General features: G+C 42.7%; 1 protein-coding gene across 1 annotated transcript in view; it reads right to left on the bottom strand.

Annotated features, from left to right (window-relative positions):
- Window positions 1–12,273, bottom strand: part of LOC130123874 (sodium channel protein type 4 subunit alpha B-like) — a 46,002-nt gene extending 33,729 nt beyond the window's left edge. Inside the window, exons 1-5 of the mRNA XM_056293191.1 lie at window positions 12,007–12,273; window positions 7,725–7,843; window positions 5,799–5,888; window positions 3,949–4,077; window positions 216–307 (exon numbers count right to left, since the gene is read on the bottom strand). Of these exons, the coding sequence (XP_056149166.1) occupies window positions 216–307; window positions 3,949–4,077; window positions 5,799–5,888; window positions 7,725–7,843; window positions 12,007–12,273 (697 nt within the window). The remainder of the gene's footprint in view (window positions 1–215; window positions 308–3,948; window positions 4,078–5,798; window positions 5,889–7,724; window positions 7,844–12,006) is intronic.
- Between the last annotated feature and the right edge of the window lie 2,531 nt (window positions 12,274–14,804).

Genomic DNA, 14,804 nt, shown 5'->3' with positions numbered 1-14,804 from the left:
TAAATTCACACTGATCAAGGCGACAGGCAAGAGTTCACTTCCAAGTCAAAATCAGTGGAGTTTCTTGATAACAGAAGAATTGCAAAACAAACTGATGTTACATACTGACTAACGGCATGCAAAATGTATGAAACAGGGATCCTCCACCTTAGACACCCACACCCCCCTCCCCCATGACCTTCACATAGATTAATTTCCCACAATGCTTCTCTTACCTGGGATAACCGAGATGGTTTTCAGTGCCCGAAGTACTCTAAATGTTCGTAATGCGGAGACGTTCCCGAGGTCTACAAATTCTGTCACATACCTGGAAATAGAAAGCTGAAACTAGTAATGTTTGAAAACAGATACATTAATACAAACAGAAAGGAAAAAAATATGTTGCATGACTATCTTATGCAACATATATGATGTTTTTTACAAGTTATCCATCCATCCATTATCCAAACCGCTTATCCCACCCAGGGTCACAGGGATGCTGGAGCCCATCCCAGCAGTCATTGGGCAGCAGGCGGGGAGACACCCTGGACAGGCCGCCAGTCCATCACAGGGCTGACACACACACACACACACACACACACACACACACACACACACACACACACACACACACACACACACACACACACACACACACACACACACACACACACACACACACACACACACACACACACACACACACACACACACACACACACACCTAGGGACAAGTTAGTACTGCCGATTCACCTGACCTACATGTCTTTGGACTGTGGGAGGAAACCGGAGCACCCCCATGCAGACACAGGAAGAACATGCAAACTCCACATAGAGGACGACCCTCAAGGTTGGACTACCCCGGGGCTCGAACCCAGGACCTTCTTGCTGTGAGGCGATCGCGCAAACCACTGCGCCACTGTGCCACCCCTTTACAAGTTATAACCAAATGAAATCTATTGAATAGCTTTTTCAACAAGAATGATTTGTTTTTATCATGACCTTAACCAGTTATAGTACCGAGTCTTACTCGTACAGCATATGACCAAAGACCCAGCCATGGAAAGTGAACAATTCACTTTACTGCTGTAGGTTTTAACAGTTTCTAAGCCTAAACAGATAAGGTGGTCAGAGGAAAGTGATAAAACAACAACCAGTTGGGGTTTTGAGTTAATGAGAACAGATAGATGACGCATTAGCCACCTCAGCCAGTGGGGTGCACAACAAATGAGTAATTGAGGTGAGTGAGTTTTACTGTGTAGTTAGCGTAACTATGCACAGTAAAACTCTTTTTATCCTGCTGTTTCCAAACAATGTAAATGCCCTATCGAGATGATTGGTACTGAAAGGCAAAGCTGCACAAATAGGTCACCTGTCTAATCCCCCACCTGCACCATGAGCACCGAATGACGACACGCATATCTCTGACCTCCACAAATAGGATTATAGGTCACGGTGCTTAAAATCACCATTACAAGATGACTAGCCATGGTCACTTTGAAATTACTAGACCATTGTATGTAGGAAAAGAGTGTTTTGCAACTTATTGTTAATAATTTATCCTAACAGCTGAGAATCTGAATAGTTAATGGTCCAGCATACTGACAGATGAGCTCGTTAATTTGATTATCTGTATGAACACATCGGACACCGAGTCATCCCATACCATTTCCAAACCAGTTAAACTCAAAGGGAGGGCAAAGTGTTGCTCATCATTTTCATGTCAAGGCTGCATCCCACAGTCTCTGTGAATTAAACGATTTTTGAGCGTCTCAAACCAATGTGGACACAAGTGAATGTTATCAGTTTGTTTTTTTCCAAAGGTGATTCCTGATGAGCGGTGACCGGGCTACATGGTGGCAGTGACGAGTGAACATATCAAAATGCTTAGACGAATCGGGGCGTCTGGGTAGTGTGGTGGTCTATTCCATTGCCTACCAACATGGGGGTCGCCTGTTCAAATCAGCTCCAGTTACCTCCAGCTTGGTCGGGCATCCCTACAGACACAATTGAATTGGTATGTGTCCTTGTCGCTGCACTAGCACCTCCTCTGGGCGGTCGGGGCGCCTGTTCAGGGGGGAGGGGGAACTGGGGGGGAATAGCGTGATCCTCCAAATGCGCTACGTCCCCCTGACGAAACTCCTCACTGTCAGGTGAAAAGAAGCGGCTGGCGACTCCACATGTACCGGTGGAGGCATGTGGTAGTCTGCAGCCCTCCTTGGATTGGCAGAGTGGGTGGACTAGTGACCGGGATGGCTCAGTGGGGTAATTGGCTGGATACAATTGGGGAGAAAAGGGGGGGAGGAAATCCCCCCCCAAAAAAAATGCTTAGACGACCTGAGAGCCTGCCCATTTTCACAACTAAGCACGCCTGGCAAACAGCAGCGGAAAGTGAGCATAGACATCTGCATGTCAGCTTCAGAAAGCTTCAGATACAGAGCTCTGTTGTCCCAACTTTGGAAAAGCAGCTTTCTGAGGCTATCTGAGGCCATCCAAGGTCCTAATCGGGGTTTCGTCTGAAACATACAGCCCATCGTATCATCGATGGTAGTTTGTCAAAAGGTGTATCGTCCCTTCCCCACCGGGCTAATGTCTCAAAAGAAAGCATCTTGCTTTTTTCAGTTGATTTTCAAGTGGTGCTCTGGAAGTTGTTCTACAGACATCAGCAAAATTTACCCAACACTCCTGCAAGACGATTGGGAGTCATTTGTCATGGTGTCGTTTTTGGTAAACAGTTGTCCTACTATACAACTCATAGTCAAACTTGCATATCCGCAGCAAACTGACTAACATCAACGTCAAGTCTTTGTTCCAAGCTAGACAAGCACATTCGGATCCAAATTTGAAAAATGCAACGGTTGTTGATGTCTGAATGACTTTTACCAGTCAGAGACATCATGTATTAGAGATCGGACTTGTTCCGAGAGTAATGTCTGAGTATCAGATGCAAATTCGGTCATTATATATTAGTTATAACATTAATCCAATTTTGGTAGAATTGCACATGGCATAGATTGCACAGTCTCTCAGTTTCTCCAAGTCCTGCCTTCTCTTGGGCAGCATGGAGGCCCAATAGTCAGCACTGTTGCCTCACAGCAAGAAGGTCCTGGGTTCGATCACCAGGAGCATCCCAGGTCCATTCTGTGTAGAGTTTGCATTGTTCTCCCCATATCTGGGTGGGTTTGCTGTGGGTGCTCCGGTTTCCTCCCACCATCAAAACATGCATGTTAGGGTTACTACTCCTGTCTGTGCCCTTGACCAAGGCAATAGGAAGGAAGAACTGGAGTTGGTCCCTGGGTGCCACATGGCAGCTAATCACTGATACTTGCTATATGGTTTAAAAGCAGAGGATGAATTTCCCCACTGGAATTAATAAAGTACATCTTCTTCTTCCCTGTGTCTGCGTGGGTTTCCTCTGGGTGCTCTAGTTTCCTCCCACAGTCCAAAGACATGTAGGTCAGGTGAATCGGCCATACTAAATTGTCCCTAGGTATGAATGTGTGTGTGTGTGTGTGTGTGTGTGTGTGTGTGTGTGTGTGTGTGTGTGTGTGTGTGTGTGTGTGTGTGTGTGTGTGTGTGTGTGTGTGTGTGTGTGTGTGTGTCGGCCCCGTGTGATGGCCTGTTGGCCTATCCAGGGTGTCTCCCCGCCTGCCACCAACTGACTGCTGGGATAGGCTCCAGTATCCCCGTGACCCTGACAGCAGGATAAGCGGGAAGGATAATGGATGGATGGATGGATGGATTGATGGATGGATCTTCTTCTTCTTCTTCCTCTTCTTCTTCTTCTTGAAATGACAGAAAACGTAATGCAGCGGCTGTCTTTCAGCACCATGGACAGCGAAAGTGGGCATCATATCCGAGAGTCATCTGGTAATACGTGTGTACTTGTGGCAGCTAATCTGTTTTCACAAAACAAAAGTAAAAAATGAATATATCTTTAGCAATAAAATGTGGTTAAGTGATACTCACGCCATAACAATGACAGTGAAGTCCAACCAGTTCCATGGGTCCCTCAGAAAGGTGAAGGGCCCGACACAGAATCCTCTCGCTAATATCTTTATTACCGACTCAAAAGTATAAATTCCAGTGAATGTATACCTGCAAATAAAACAAAACAAAATATAAACGACTAATGAAATATTAGTGAAGGCGAAAAACATACAAAATGCAATTATTTAAATGGTATTTGAGAAGTGCAAGTTAAGAGATGATTTGATAATTTCAGCTAGCACAATCACAGTCAATAATGAAAAGAAGGATTGATGTTGGTATAAAAAAAAGGTATGAAAGGATGAGGCATTGACTCATGAATGGGCGATCTATAATTCACTTTCTGCAGTGATGTTTTAGACCAGCTGTGTACTTTTGCAGGACACAAAGTACAATATGCCTGCACATTTACATAGATTTAGCATCTTTTAGAGGAACTTGCATAGGATGCCACAGGTTTGTGAAAGCGTATCACGTAAAGTTTAGAGGGAACAGAAGAAACCAAAAGTGTATTCAATTTTTTTTTCAACAAATTTATCAAAAGTAACAATCAAGCCTCACTTTGCCGTGGTGTTTCCATGAACACGATACCTGGTTAGAGTATGAAAACACCATACTGTGCATTACTTTAATAATCTAATCAGTTAAGATGGGATTTTTTTCTGAAAGTCTACCTACAAATGATATTTTTCTTTATGCCTACTACAATTGGTAGTTGACATGACATGCACTGTAAGTTTTGGCCTTTTTACTGCCCAGTCGAGCTGAGCTAAATCAATCCCAACTGGCCTGATTACCCATCAACTGAGTTGGTAAACTGCGAGGTGTGAACAAGCTGTGTCCTTGAAGATGCTATTCAGTTATTGCCCTGAATGGCTAAGTTTTTTTTTTTTGGGGGGGTGGGAGGGGGATTTTTTTCCCCCTTTTTCGCTCCAATTCAACTTGGCCAATTACCATATTTTCCAAGCCGTCCCGGTCGCTGCTCCACCCCCTCTGCTGATCCGAGGAGGGCTGCAGACTACCACATGCCTCCTCCGATACATGTGGCGTCACCAGCCGCTTCTTTTCACCTGACAGTGGGGAGTTTCACCAGGGGGGATGTAGCGCATGGGAAAATCATGCTATTCCCCCCAGTTCCCCCTCCCCCAACCAGAAGAGACTCTAGTGCAGCGAACAGGACACATACCCACATCCGGCTTCCCACCCGCAGACACGGCCAATTGTGTCTGTAGGGACGCCTGACCAAGCCAGAGGTAACACCGGGATTCGAACCGGCGATCCCCGTGTTGGTAGGCAACAGAATAGACCTAGACCGCTACGCTACCCAGACGCCCCTGAATGGCTAAGTTGATGAAATCTGATGGAAGAGTAGTTCTCGTTTCCGGCCCATTACACATGACAACCATAAACACTGAACTTCCACCAGTCCAGGAGCAGGTTTGAGCAAGTTAAAGGCTTTCTCTTTTGCAATGCAGATGGCATGGTGCATGCTACAGAACAGCTATGAATCATAATAATAAAAAAAGCTTGGCCTTGACATGTATTACTGTCAGTGGGACAGTGTAATGCTTTTGAAGCTTCTGAGGCAGCCATGAATAATTTCATACCACACCACATGCTTTCTCTACATCCATCATGTACCATTCTGAATGCAGTAAGTATTACGTGCCTCATATACTTACATGCCAAATGACTCTCCAATCACGACTGACAAAGCAACAAACCCTGGCAGGGCTCAACATTGGAACAAACGTAGCACAGTTTAAATTTTTAGCCTTGAGATTTATTTAATGACCTGACAACGGATGAGAGGTAAACTGCATACTTACTCTAGGTACTTGGTCCATGGCGCTGGATCAGACATCGCCATGAAACAACAGTTGGTCAGTATAGTGCACATTATGAACAGGCTGAACAATGTGAAAAGTGTTAAGGAAAGTGCTTTGTGAAATATCAAATACATTTAGTTAGAGACAAATCAAAGCACACAAAAGAAAGGGCAGGGGGGAAGCAGCCTTAACTGCTTTCAGTGGGAATAAACATGGAGATATAATGACGGCAAAAGAGGTCCGTGCATGCCAAAGGCATTACAAATAAGCAAAGATTATGGACAATCATAAAGATAAGCAACAGCAAATGCTGTTCAACAGCGAGGTAGGATAATGATATCATTCAGCTAATGTCTACGGACGAATGAAACAAAAGCACCAAGTTTCATGAGACGGAGAGCTGAAATGGTTATCATGATTGACAACAACACAAAATGTGATGGGAAAATGTGCTAATGTCACAGCAGTCTACCTTAATCATTACTTGATAATTTCATTTTCCATTATCATTTTCTATTTGTTCCTTCTGTCGTGAACCGGTCCCTTTCTTGGCATGTGGTGTCATGTTAAAGTCTGAGATCAGTGGAACAGGTTCATAACTCCTGTCCCTCCATTTAGGTGGGTCCTCTTCAAAATGTACCATCCATTACTACAGCAAGGGGACCTTAAAAAAAGGGGGGGGGCTTTCATTTCAAATTAAGTTTAACCAATCCAAGAAAAGTGACCTGCTCTTAAACAGGGACTAATAGCAGAAAATAAATGGAGATGACGGTACTTTCTGAGCAGGTCACCGAAGGACTCGGTTCCCAAAGCTTGTTAGTTTGGACATGTTGAATTGCACAGAATAATAATAATAAAACTTCAAACAATGGCTGTATTCCAAAATAAACATGCGGCTTTTGGATGACAAACTCAAATGTAGTTCACATGGGAACAGCTTAAGCATTCACTTTATTTTTCCTCCTGTTGCAGAGGATCGTGGAGGATAATAACTCCATGTTTAATGTCTGACAAAAGCACAAGTGTCCCATACCAGCAGCTTTGTAATCAATATCATAAAAGAGATATAGTAGATGGATATATAGAGAGAGATAGATTCCCTCCTGCATGCAAAGGACATGCAGGCTGTCTGAGAACTAATAGGCAGCCATCACATGATGTAAAATCTCCTTGCTCTTATTTCATTTTGGAGATTAAAAGAGGGATGTCAGGGGATTGGGTTTCCGATGCCAGGGAGGAACATTACAAAGACTGTTTCAGAAATGGGACTACGGAAAAATCCAATAGAGTCCTAAAGGGGGGTAGGGGGGGATCGGTAAATATTATAAATTGGCTTATCTGACATTGTGGGATGGAGGGAGGGGCTTCAGCACTTTATGATGGCCTAAAATTTGGACCTCGCGAGGAACTTTTTCAGAGGGTTTTTCTTTCCGGTGAGCTCTCCTCACGCGCAGTCAGTTCTCCATGCTATCATAAATGCTGAGCTGATAGCACGCAAAAAAATGTCACTTGAAATTTGTCCACAACAAAAGCAAGGCCATACCTAAATAGCTGATTAACAATATCCAACCTTGTGTAAACCATAACCCTTAATACTATCTATACAAAATTAAAAAAGAACTCTTCTTATAATTACAATCTTTCCTCAAGTCTCTTTTTTTCCCCCCGATGATGGTGATGAGACACTATTGCATTATCCCTAATTCAATGAATGGTTATTCATCAGCAAATGCATTAAAGTGACACAGGATGTGATTTAATAGTGACAAAGAATGACCAACTTGGCTTGCTTCCCACAATAAATGACACCATTATTTTTACGTAACCTTTAGTATGACCATGTATCACGTTATGTGTTGCATGCGGCTGTGATTGTGGCGCATAACGGCTCCGACAACGTCCTGTGGTAGACGTCTGAAAGGATATGAATGCACCAGAACCTTTATGGCGATTGTTCTGATGAAGTGAAATTGGGAGAAAATATAAAGCGCAGACGTGGCACTGAATCGGAAGATGGCCTTCCCTTTGTTAAGTACTATAAAAGTCTGCGGGGAAAACAGAAAAGAAACACACAACTCGTTAGTAAGAAAGAAAAAAAAATCACATATTTCAGACATCACCCACAAAAGTTCATCAATATATCCAGAATATTATATATATATATATACATACACTACCGTTCAAAAGTTTGGGATCACCCAAACAATTTTGTGTTTTCCATGAAAAGTCACACTTATTCACCACCATATGTTGTGAAATGAATAGAAAATAGAGTCAAGACATTGACAAGGTTAGAAATAATGATTTGTATTTGAAATAAGATTTTTTTTACATCAAACTTTGCTTTCGTCAAAGAATCCTCCATTTGCAGCAATTACAGCATTGTAGACCTTTGGCATTCTAGCTGTTAATTTGTTGAGGTAATCTGGAGAAATTGCACCCCACGCTTCCAGAAGCAGCTCCCACAAGTTGGATTGGTTGGATGGGCACTTCTTTGAGCAGATTGAGTTTCTGGAGCATCACATTTGTGGGGTCAATTAAACGCCCAAAATGGCCAGAAAAAGAGAACTTTCATCTGAAACTCGACAGTCTATTCTTGTTCTTAGAAATGAAGGCTATTCCATGCGAGAAATTGCTAAGAAATTGAAGATTTCCTACACCGGTGTGTACTACTCCCTTCAGAGGACAGCACAAACAGGCTCTAACCAGAGTAGAAAAAGAAGTGGGAGGCCGCGTTGCACAACTGAGCAAGAAGATAAGTACATTAGAGTCTCTAGTTTGAGAAACAGATGCCTCACAGGTCCCCAACTGGCATCTTCATTAAATAGTACCTGTTAGAGCCTGTTTGTGCTGTCCTCTGAAGGGAGTAGTACACACCGGTGTAGGAAATCTTCAATTTCTTAGCAATTTCTCGCATGGAATAGCCTTCATTTCTAAGAACAAGAATAGACTGTCGAGTTTCAGATGAAAGTTCTCTTTTTCTGGCCATTTTGAGCGTTTAATTGACCCCACAAATGTGATGCTCCAGAAACTCAATCTGCTCAAAGAAGTGCCCATCCAACCAATCCAACTTGTGGGAGCTGCTTCTGGAAGCGTGGGGTGCAATTTCTCCAGATTACCTCAACAAATTAACAGCTAGAATGCCAAAGGTCTGCAATGCTGTAATTGCTGCAAATGGAGGATTCTTTGACGAAAGCAAAGTTTGATGTAAAAAAATCTTATTTCAAATACAAATCATTATTTCTAACCTTGTCAATGTCTTGACTCTATTTTCTATTCATTTCACAACATATGGTGGTGAATAAGTGTGACTTTTCATGGAAAACACGAAATTGTTTGGGTGATCCCAAACTTTTGAACGGTAGTGTACATACATGTATATGAATAATACATACATATACATCTCTCTCTCTCTCTCTCTCTCTCTCTCTCTCTCTCTCTCCCTCTCTCTCTCTCTATATACATATATATATATAAATATATTGTAATAGAAATATAATATTATATATATAGAATATACAGTGGTAACGGTATAGCACCCACTTTTGGCGGTACAATTTCGAGGCTCTTTACACGACACTACATGATGTCGGCGTAAAAAGAAATCACATGCTTATACAAAACTAACACATACTGCAGCTAATTTGTTCTTTTCCTTCTGTTTCATACAGTTCAATGGGTATAAGGGTGTAAGCATGAGATCATATATCAACTTTGATGGGTAGCGTTGATATTAAAGCTGCTGTGTTGAGTTTCTTACTGCATCCTGCAGCATGTTTGAACATCCGCTGTGAGCACTGCTGCTGCCTCCCAGAGAACCGGTGCGCTGCTGAGGGCAGGGCCCGGCTGAACTAATGGAGGCAACTCCAAAGTGGGCTGAACCTTTCCCCAACAGATGTGGCATTTATTTAAATATTTATTCGTCTTTGGTTAATCCTCCCATCCAGCGGTGCATCACATGCCAAAACAAAGAGAGACCCTGAGAATGACTGCCATGTCCTTTTTTTTTTCCATCTCTCCATAAGCGGCCCATTAATGGGCAGAGGCTTGATCTGCCGACTCTGCAAATCAAAACTTGCTAATCCCATTTGAGCATCCACAAAGAGGTCTAAAGAGGCGCTTTTGCATGGTGCTCAAACCAGCTGACTGTTCTCAAATGCTACTTGGCCACTTGGTTTAAAAAGAAAAACCCTGACTCATCTTAAGGAGTGACTAGCGTGTTCACGTTCACAAATCCTGATTGTGGTTTTATCATAATGCATTCAATAATGTCACTGTCCAATAAAAGACACAGGTAGAATCTTTTTCCACGAATGGGTCATACACGTTGTCACACCCGGCAGACAAGGTTTACTGACGCTACCAATTTCGTAACAACCAAATCCTCAATGATACTACACATGAATGCTCATTTTTCAAAGCTATTTGCATAGAGATTAGAGGACTAAGATAGAGAGTAAAATCCCGATACTGACAAGTTGAATGAACTCTGAATCTACTGATTTTTTAAAACAAAATTATGTTCCCCCCCTTTTTCTCCCCAGTTGTACCTAGCCGATCGCCCTGCTCTCCGAGCCGTCCCGGTCACTGCTCCACCCCCTCTGCCAATTCGGGGAGGGCTGCAGACTACCACATGCCTCCTCCAATACATGTGGAGTCGCCAGCCGCTTCTTTTCACCTGACAGTGAGGAGTTTCTCCAGGGGGACGTAGCGCGTGGGAGATCACGCTATTCCCCCCAGTTCCCCCTCCCCCCTGAACAGGCGCCTCGATCGACCACAGGAGGTGCTAGTGCAGCGACCAGGACATACCCACATCTGGCTTCCCACCTGCAGACATGGCCAATTGTGTCTGTAGGGATGCCCGATCAAGCCGGAGGTAACACGGGGATTCGAACCGGCGACCCCTGTGCTGGTAGGCAATGGAATAGACCTCTACGCTACCCGGACGCCCTTACTGATATTTTCTAAATTTAATCATTCAAATAAAGATGGCCAAAATTGTTTTCCTCTAGAGCTACTTGAATACGAGGGCTATTCACACACATATAAATCAAAGCAAATGGCAAAAGCACTTCTCGTTTGGTCATTATGTTACTTTGAACAATGTTTCCATTCTTCCAAAGAGATTCAATTCCAAAAGGGTAATTTAGGCCTGAAAAGAGCCAAATCAGGCAATGCCAGTAAGTATAACAGGCGAACGTGTAAAGGCATAATTGTGCCTTTGTGAGTGTCTAAGGAAATCTGCCATAACAAGCAGTTTCTGTCTTGATAAGTGGCACAAAACACAAACCCATTGTATTCTTAAATCTAAGACAAGCTTGCTGTCAGAAAGTGAAGGAAAGTCTTGGTATTTGTCAGTTATGTAGCCGTGAAAACATATGAGGTCACTCAACCTCACCATGTTGTGGATATGAATACTGAAAGCTGTCTGCAGTCATTTGGCAAACACTTGACCATCCCCTTAGTTTCCAAAAGCTGACATTTAACTCTTTCAGATAAACAGCCAGGGTGTTCACTAAGGGACTTTTCATTTTTTCTAAACTCAATAGTGATTATGAGTATCATTTTGTAGAAAAAAATAGCCAGGGAGGAGTTTTTTTTTAAACAGGAAAATTAATATCTTTTTGATCTTTTGACTGACATAAAACTTTAACTTGACAAAACATTACATGTAGTGCTCTTTACTGGTTGCTACTAGTGCTACGGGATATGTAAAATGGCATCATCATCATGAGAATCACAGAGTTTTATATGTATATAATCAAAAAATCCCTCAAATATTTCAGATCTCACTTTGTGTGAAATAGATTCCGGTTTTCATTAATTTAGCCAACAAAAATATTGTCCCAATATGACAACATCTGAATAATCATTATCCTGATACAAAAGACGATCTACAAATAATATTTAAAATTTTGCCCAGCAGTAGTTGCTATGTGTGCACTGGAATTTGTCTTTGCAACCCAAAACAAAGAGTTGTGCACCTGTTTTTTTTTCAGTGGCTCTTGAGGAAGGACGTAATGTGCATATGCAGAAACATGCCCATCCGGATGAATCAGACCCCCCCCCGACACACACACACACATACACACACACACAAACACACACACGCGCGCACACACACACGCTTCTGAAGTACAAATACCAACACTAATACCACCACCACTCACTCCCCCATGCAGACGTGCACACAAAGGGAAATCCTTACCCTCTGGTTCTTGAAGTAAAAAGGGTCAATGTCTTCCAGTGGAACCCCAACAAGTCCTGTTGGGATGTCACCATAGATGCGTGGCAGCTGCTTGCCTGCCTCCAGGTCGGCCCTGGGTTTGGGCAGCTCCACATTCCCCAGATCCTCCTGGTAATCCTTGGCATTCTTGGCCTGCTCCTCCGCAATCCTCTGCTCAATGGCAGCCAAGGATTCGCGAGTGAACCGCCGCAAGCCATCAGGACCCGTTGGTAACAGCATGGCTGCCATCTTTTCATCCTGATTCTCCTGTACTAGAATTTACTTACAGCTACAGGGTGGTTCGGGGGGGGGACAAAGAGAGAAGCAGGGAAAGTAGATAGGAGATGAATGTAAGTTACCTAACTCATTTGAAAGCATATGGTGTATTCACAGGTTGTCCCTCTTGTGTCATTTAAATTCCCAAAACATGTCACAATCCAAAATTTCATCTTTCTATCAGTGATTTGAAAATGATGAACTTGAATGTAAATATACTGAATCACCGGCTTTATACAGGCAAAATTCTATTCACCGTTATCATTGTTTCTAAAAATCTTGGCATCAGCATTTGGTAAGTAAACAGTGGAGGAATAACCAAGAACCAGAGAAAGTCGATTGTGCATGTTGTGTCCATGTGCCTGCACAGTTTTTAATCTTGACATTTGTTGCGGTGTTTTCCATTTCCTATTGCACAATGCATTGTCAGGGGAACTCATTTGTGCTGGATTTGAGCCACAGGAGAAAATAAAATTACAAAACGTACATACTGGCCAGAGATTTGCCAGGAGAACATGGTTTGTTCTTGCGATGGGGCTCTTTTAACCCTTGAAAAATCAGACACAAAACCATGTGACTCTATATATTACACTCTATATACTATGCATCTACTATCAAGGTAGACTATAGGTCCAGTCATAAGCACAGAACACAGAATGATTTTTGTCTTTGAAATAGCAACAGGTTGATTTCAAGTTGCATTTCTTTAAATTGTTTTCATTTTTGGATAAAACTATGCCACCTTAAGGAATAGGACTATACAGTAGACCTTCTTTTTATCTGATAAATTCATCCATCCTCAAAGTGGAACCAAAATGTTTAGTCAGAAATCAAGTATCGGAGCAAACAGATTTACACTGAATTATACTGAGTCTACCAAAGTGTTAGTCACATGAGACCATATGCAAAGTCATCTTTCGATCCATCATATAACAAAATTCTGCAACCTAGATATTATTTTATCATTAATTTCTTATCACTTTGTAATCACGGTAAAAAAGGATTTGATTTCCTAGAAGGTTCAGCCGAAGACTAGTCCATCCAGAGTGAGTGGAAAAACATAGTCTAATGGGTGCCTGTAAATACTGTAGGCTAAATAGGCTGATTCAGAGGAGTTACATAAGCAGTGACGCATCAGTTGAACTATAGAAAACTGTAGTTAACATAACCATGGTAGTATAGAAGGGAAATAAGGGCTGTCATGATATCAGATTTTCACTACACGATTATTGTGGCCAAAAGATTTCACGATATCGATATCATCGCAACATCTATAGAAAATTAGAGGGAAAAAATGACAACGCTATCAGTCAAATTCATCTTTAACTTTGTTTACTGTACGTTTTGTCTCTTTTTTGGCAAATGAATTACACTCAAAATATGAGTTTAGAGGTGGAGAGTCTGTGACCATAACTGTACAAAAGCGTACGAAAAGAACAATTACACTTAATGGATAGTGAAAAGGCAAACAGATGAACTGATAAACACAAGATCCACAAGGCCGAACATCTGCCATGAATATAATGTCAACTGAAACAAAATGACTTGCAGGGAGCAGGGGACAGAGTCTGTGTGTGAGACCACTGGCTGACAACTAACCACTCTGATATAATGTGATTTAATGTCCCCTGACCATGTCCTTACATTACTTTTTCCTTTTTCATGACATGATTTTGCGTGGCTGTAGTAGCTACACACTGTGGTAGTAGCTAGCTAGCTAGTTACTGCTCAGGTGTGTGTGTGTGTGTGTGGGGGGGGGGGGCAACGCGAGAACGGAAAAAAACCCCGGAATTTCTTCCCCCTTCTTTCTCCCCAATTATACATGGCCCTTTATCCCACTCTTCCGAGCCGCCCTGGTCACTGCTCCACCCCCTCTGCCGACCCGGGGAGGGCTGCAGACTACCACATGCCTCCTCCGATACCTGTGGACTTAATAGCCGCTTCTTTTCACCTGACAGTGAGGAGTTTCCCTCAGGGGGATGTAACACGTGGGAGGATCACGCTATTCCCCCCAGTTCCCCCTCCCTCCCGAACAGGCGCCCCGACCGCCCAGAGGAGGCGCTAGTGTAGCGACCAGGACACATACCCACATCCGGCTTCCCACCTGCAGACACGGCCAATTGTGTCTGTAGGGACGCCAGACCAAGTGAGAGGTGACACTGGGATCTGAACTGGCGATCCCCGTGTTGGTAGGCAACGGACTAGACTGCCATGCCACCCGGATGCCTAAAACGGAAATGATTTAAGAGGCGCTGGATTATTTACAGGATATTATCATATATGTACTTGTTAAAATGACATCAATATTTCATTTTTTAAATGTCACGGTTTTCGTCAATACCGGTATACCACGACACCTCCAAGGGAAACGTAGTAAATATCTAAATTAAACGGCAGTAAATGATTGAATTGTATTACATAGACAGGACCCTATCATGAAAAGTCTAACATTGCTAAATGGCAAGTACTTCTTCGTCACTTATTCATTTCTTGTGTTCTCAGTT

This window comes from Lampris incognitus, chromosome 14 (assembly GCF_029633865.1).
Source record: "Lampris incognitus isolate fLamInc1 chromosome 14, fLamInc1.hap2, whole genome shotgun sequence".
Lineage (NCBI taxonomy): Eukaryota > Metazoa > Chordata > Actinopteri > Lampriformes > Lampridae > Lampris > Lampris incognitus.
The sequence above is the reverse complement of the archived record's forward strand: the minus strand, read 5'-3'. Positions and strand labels throughout refer to the sequence as shown.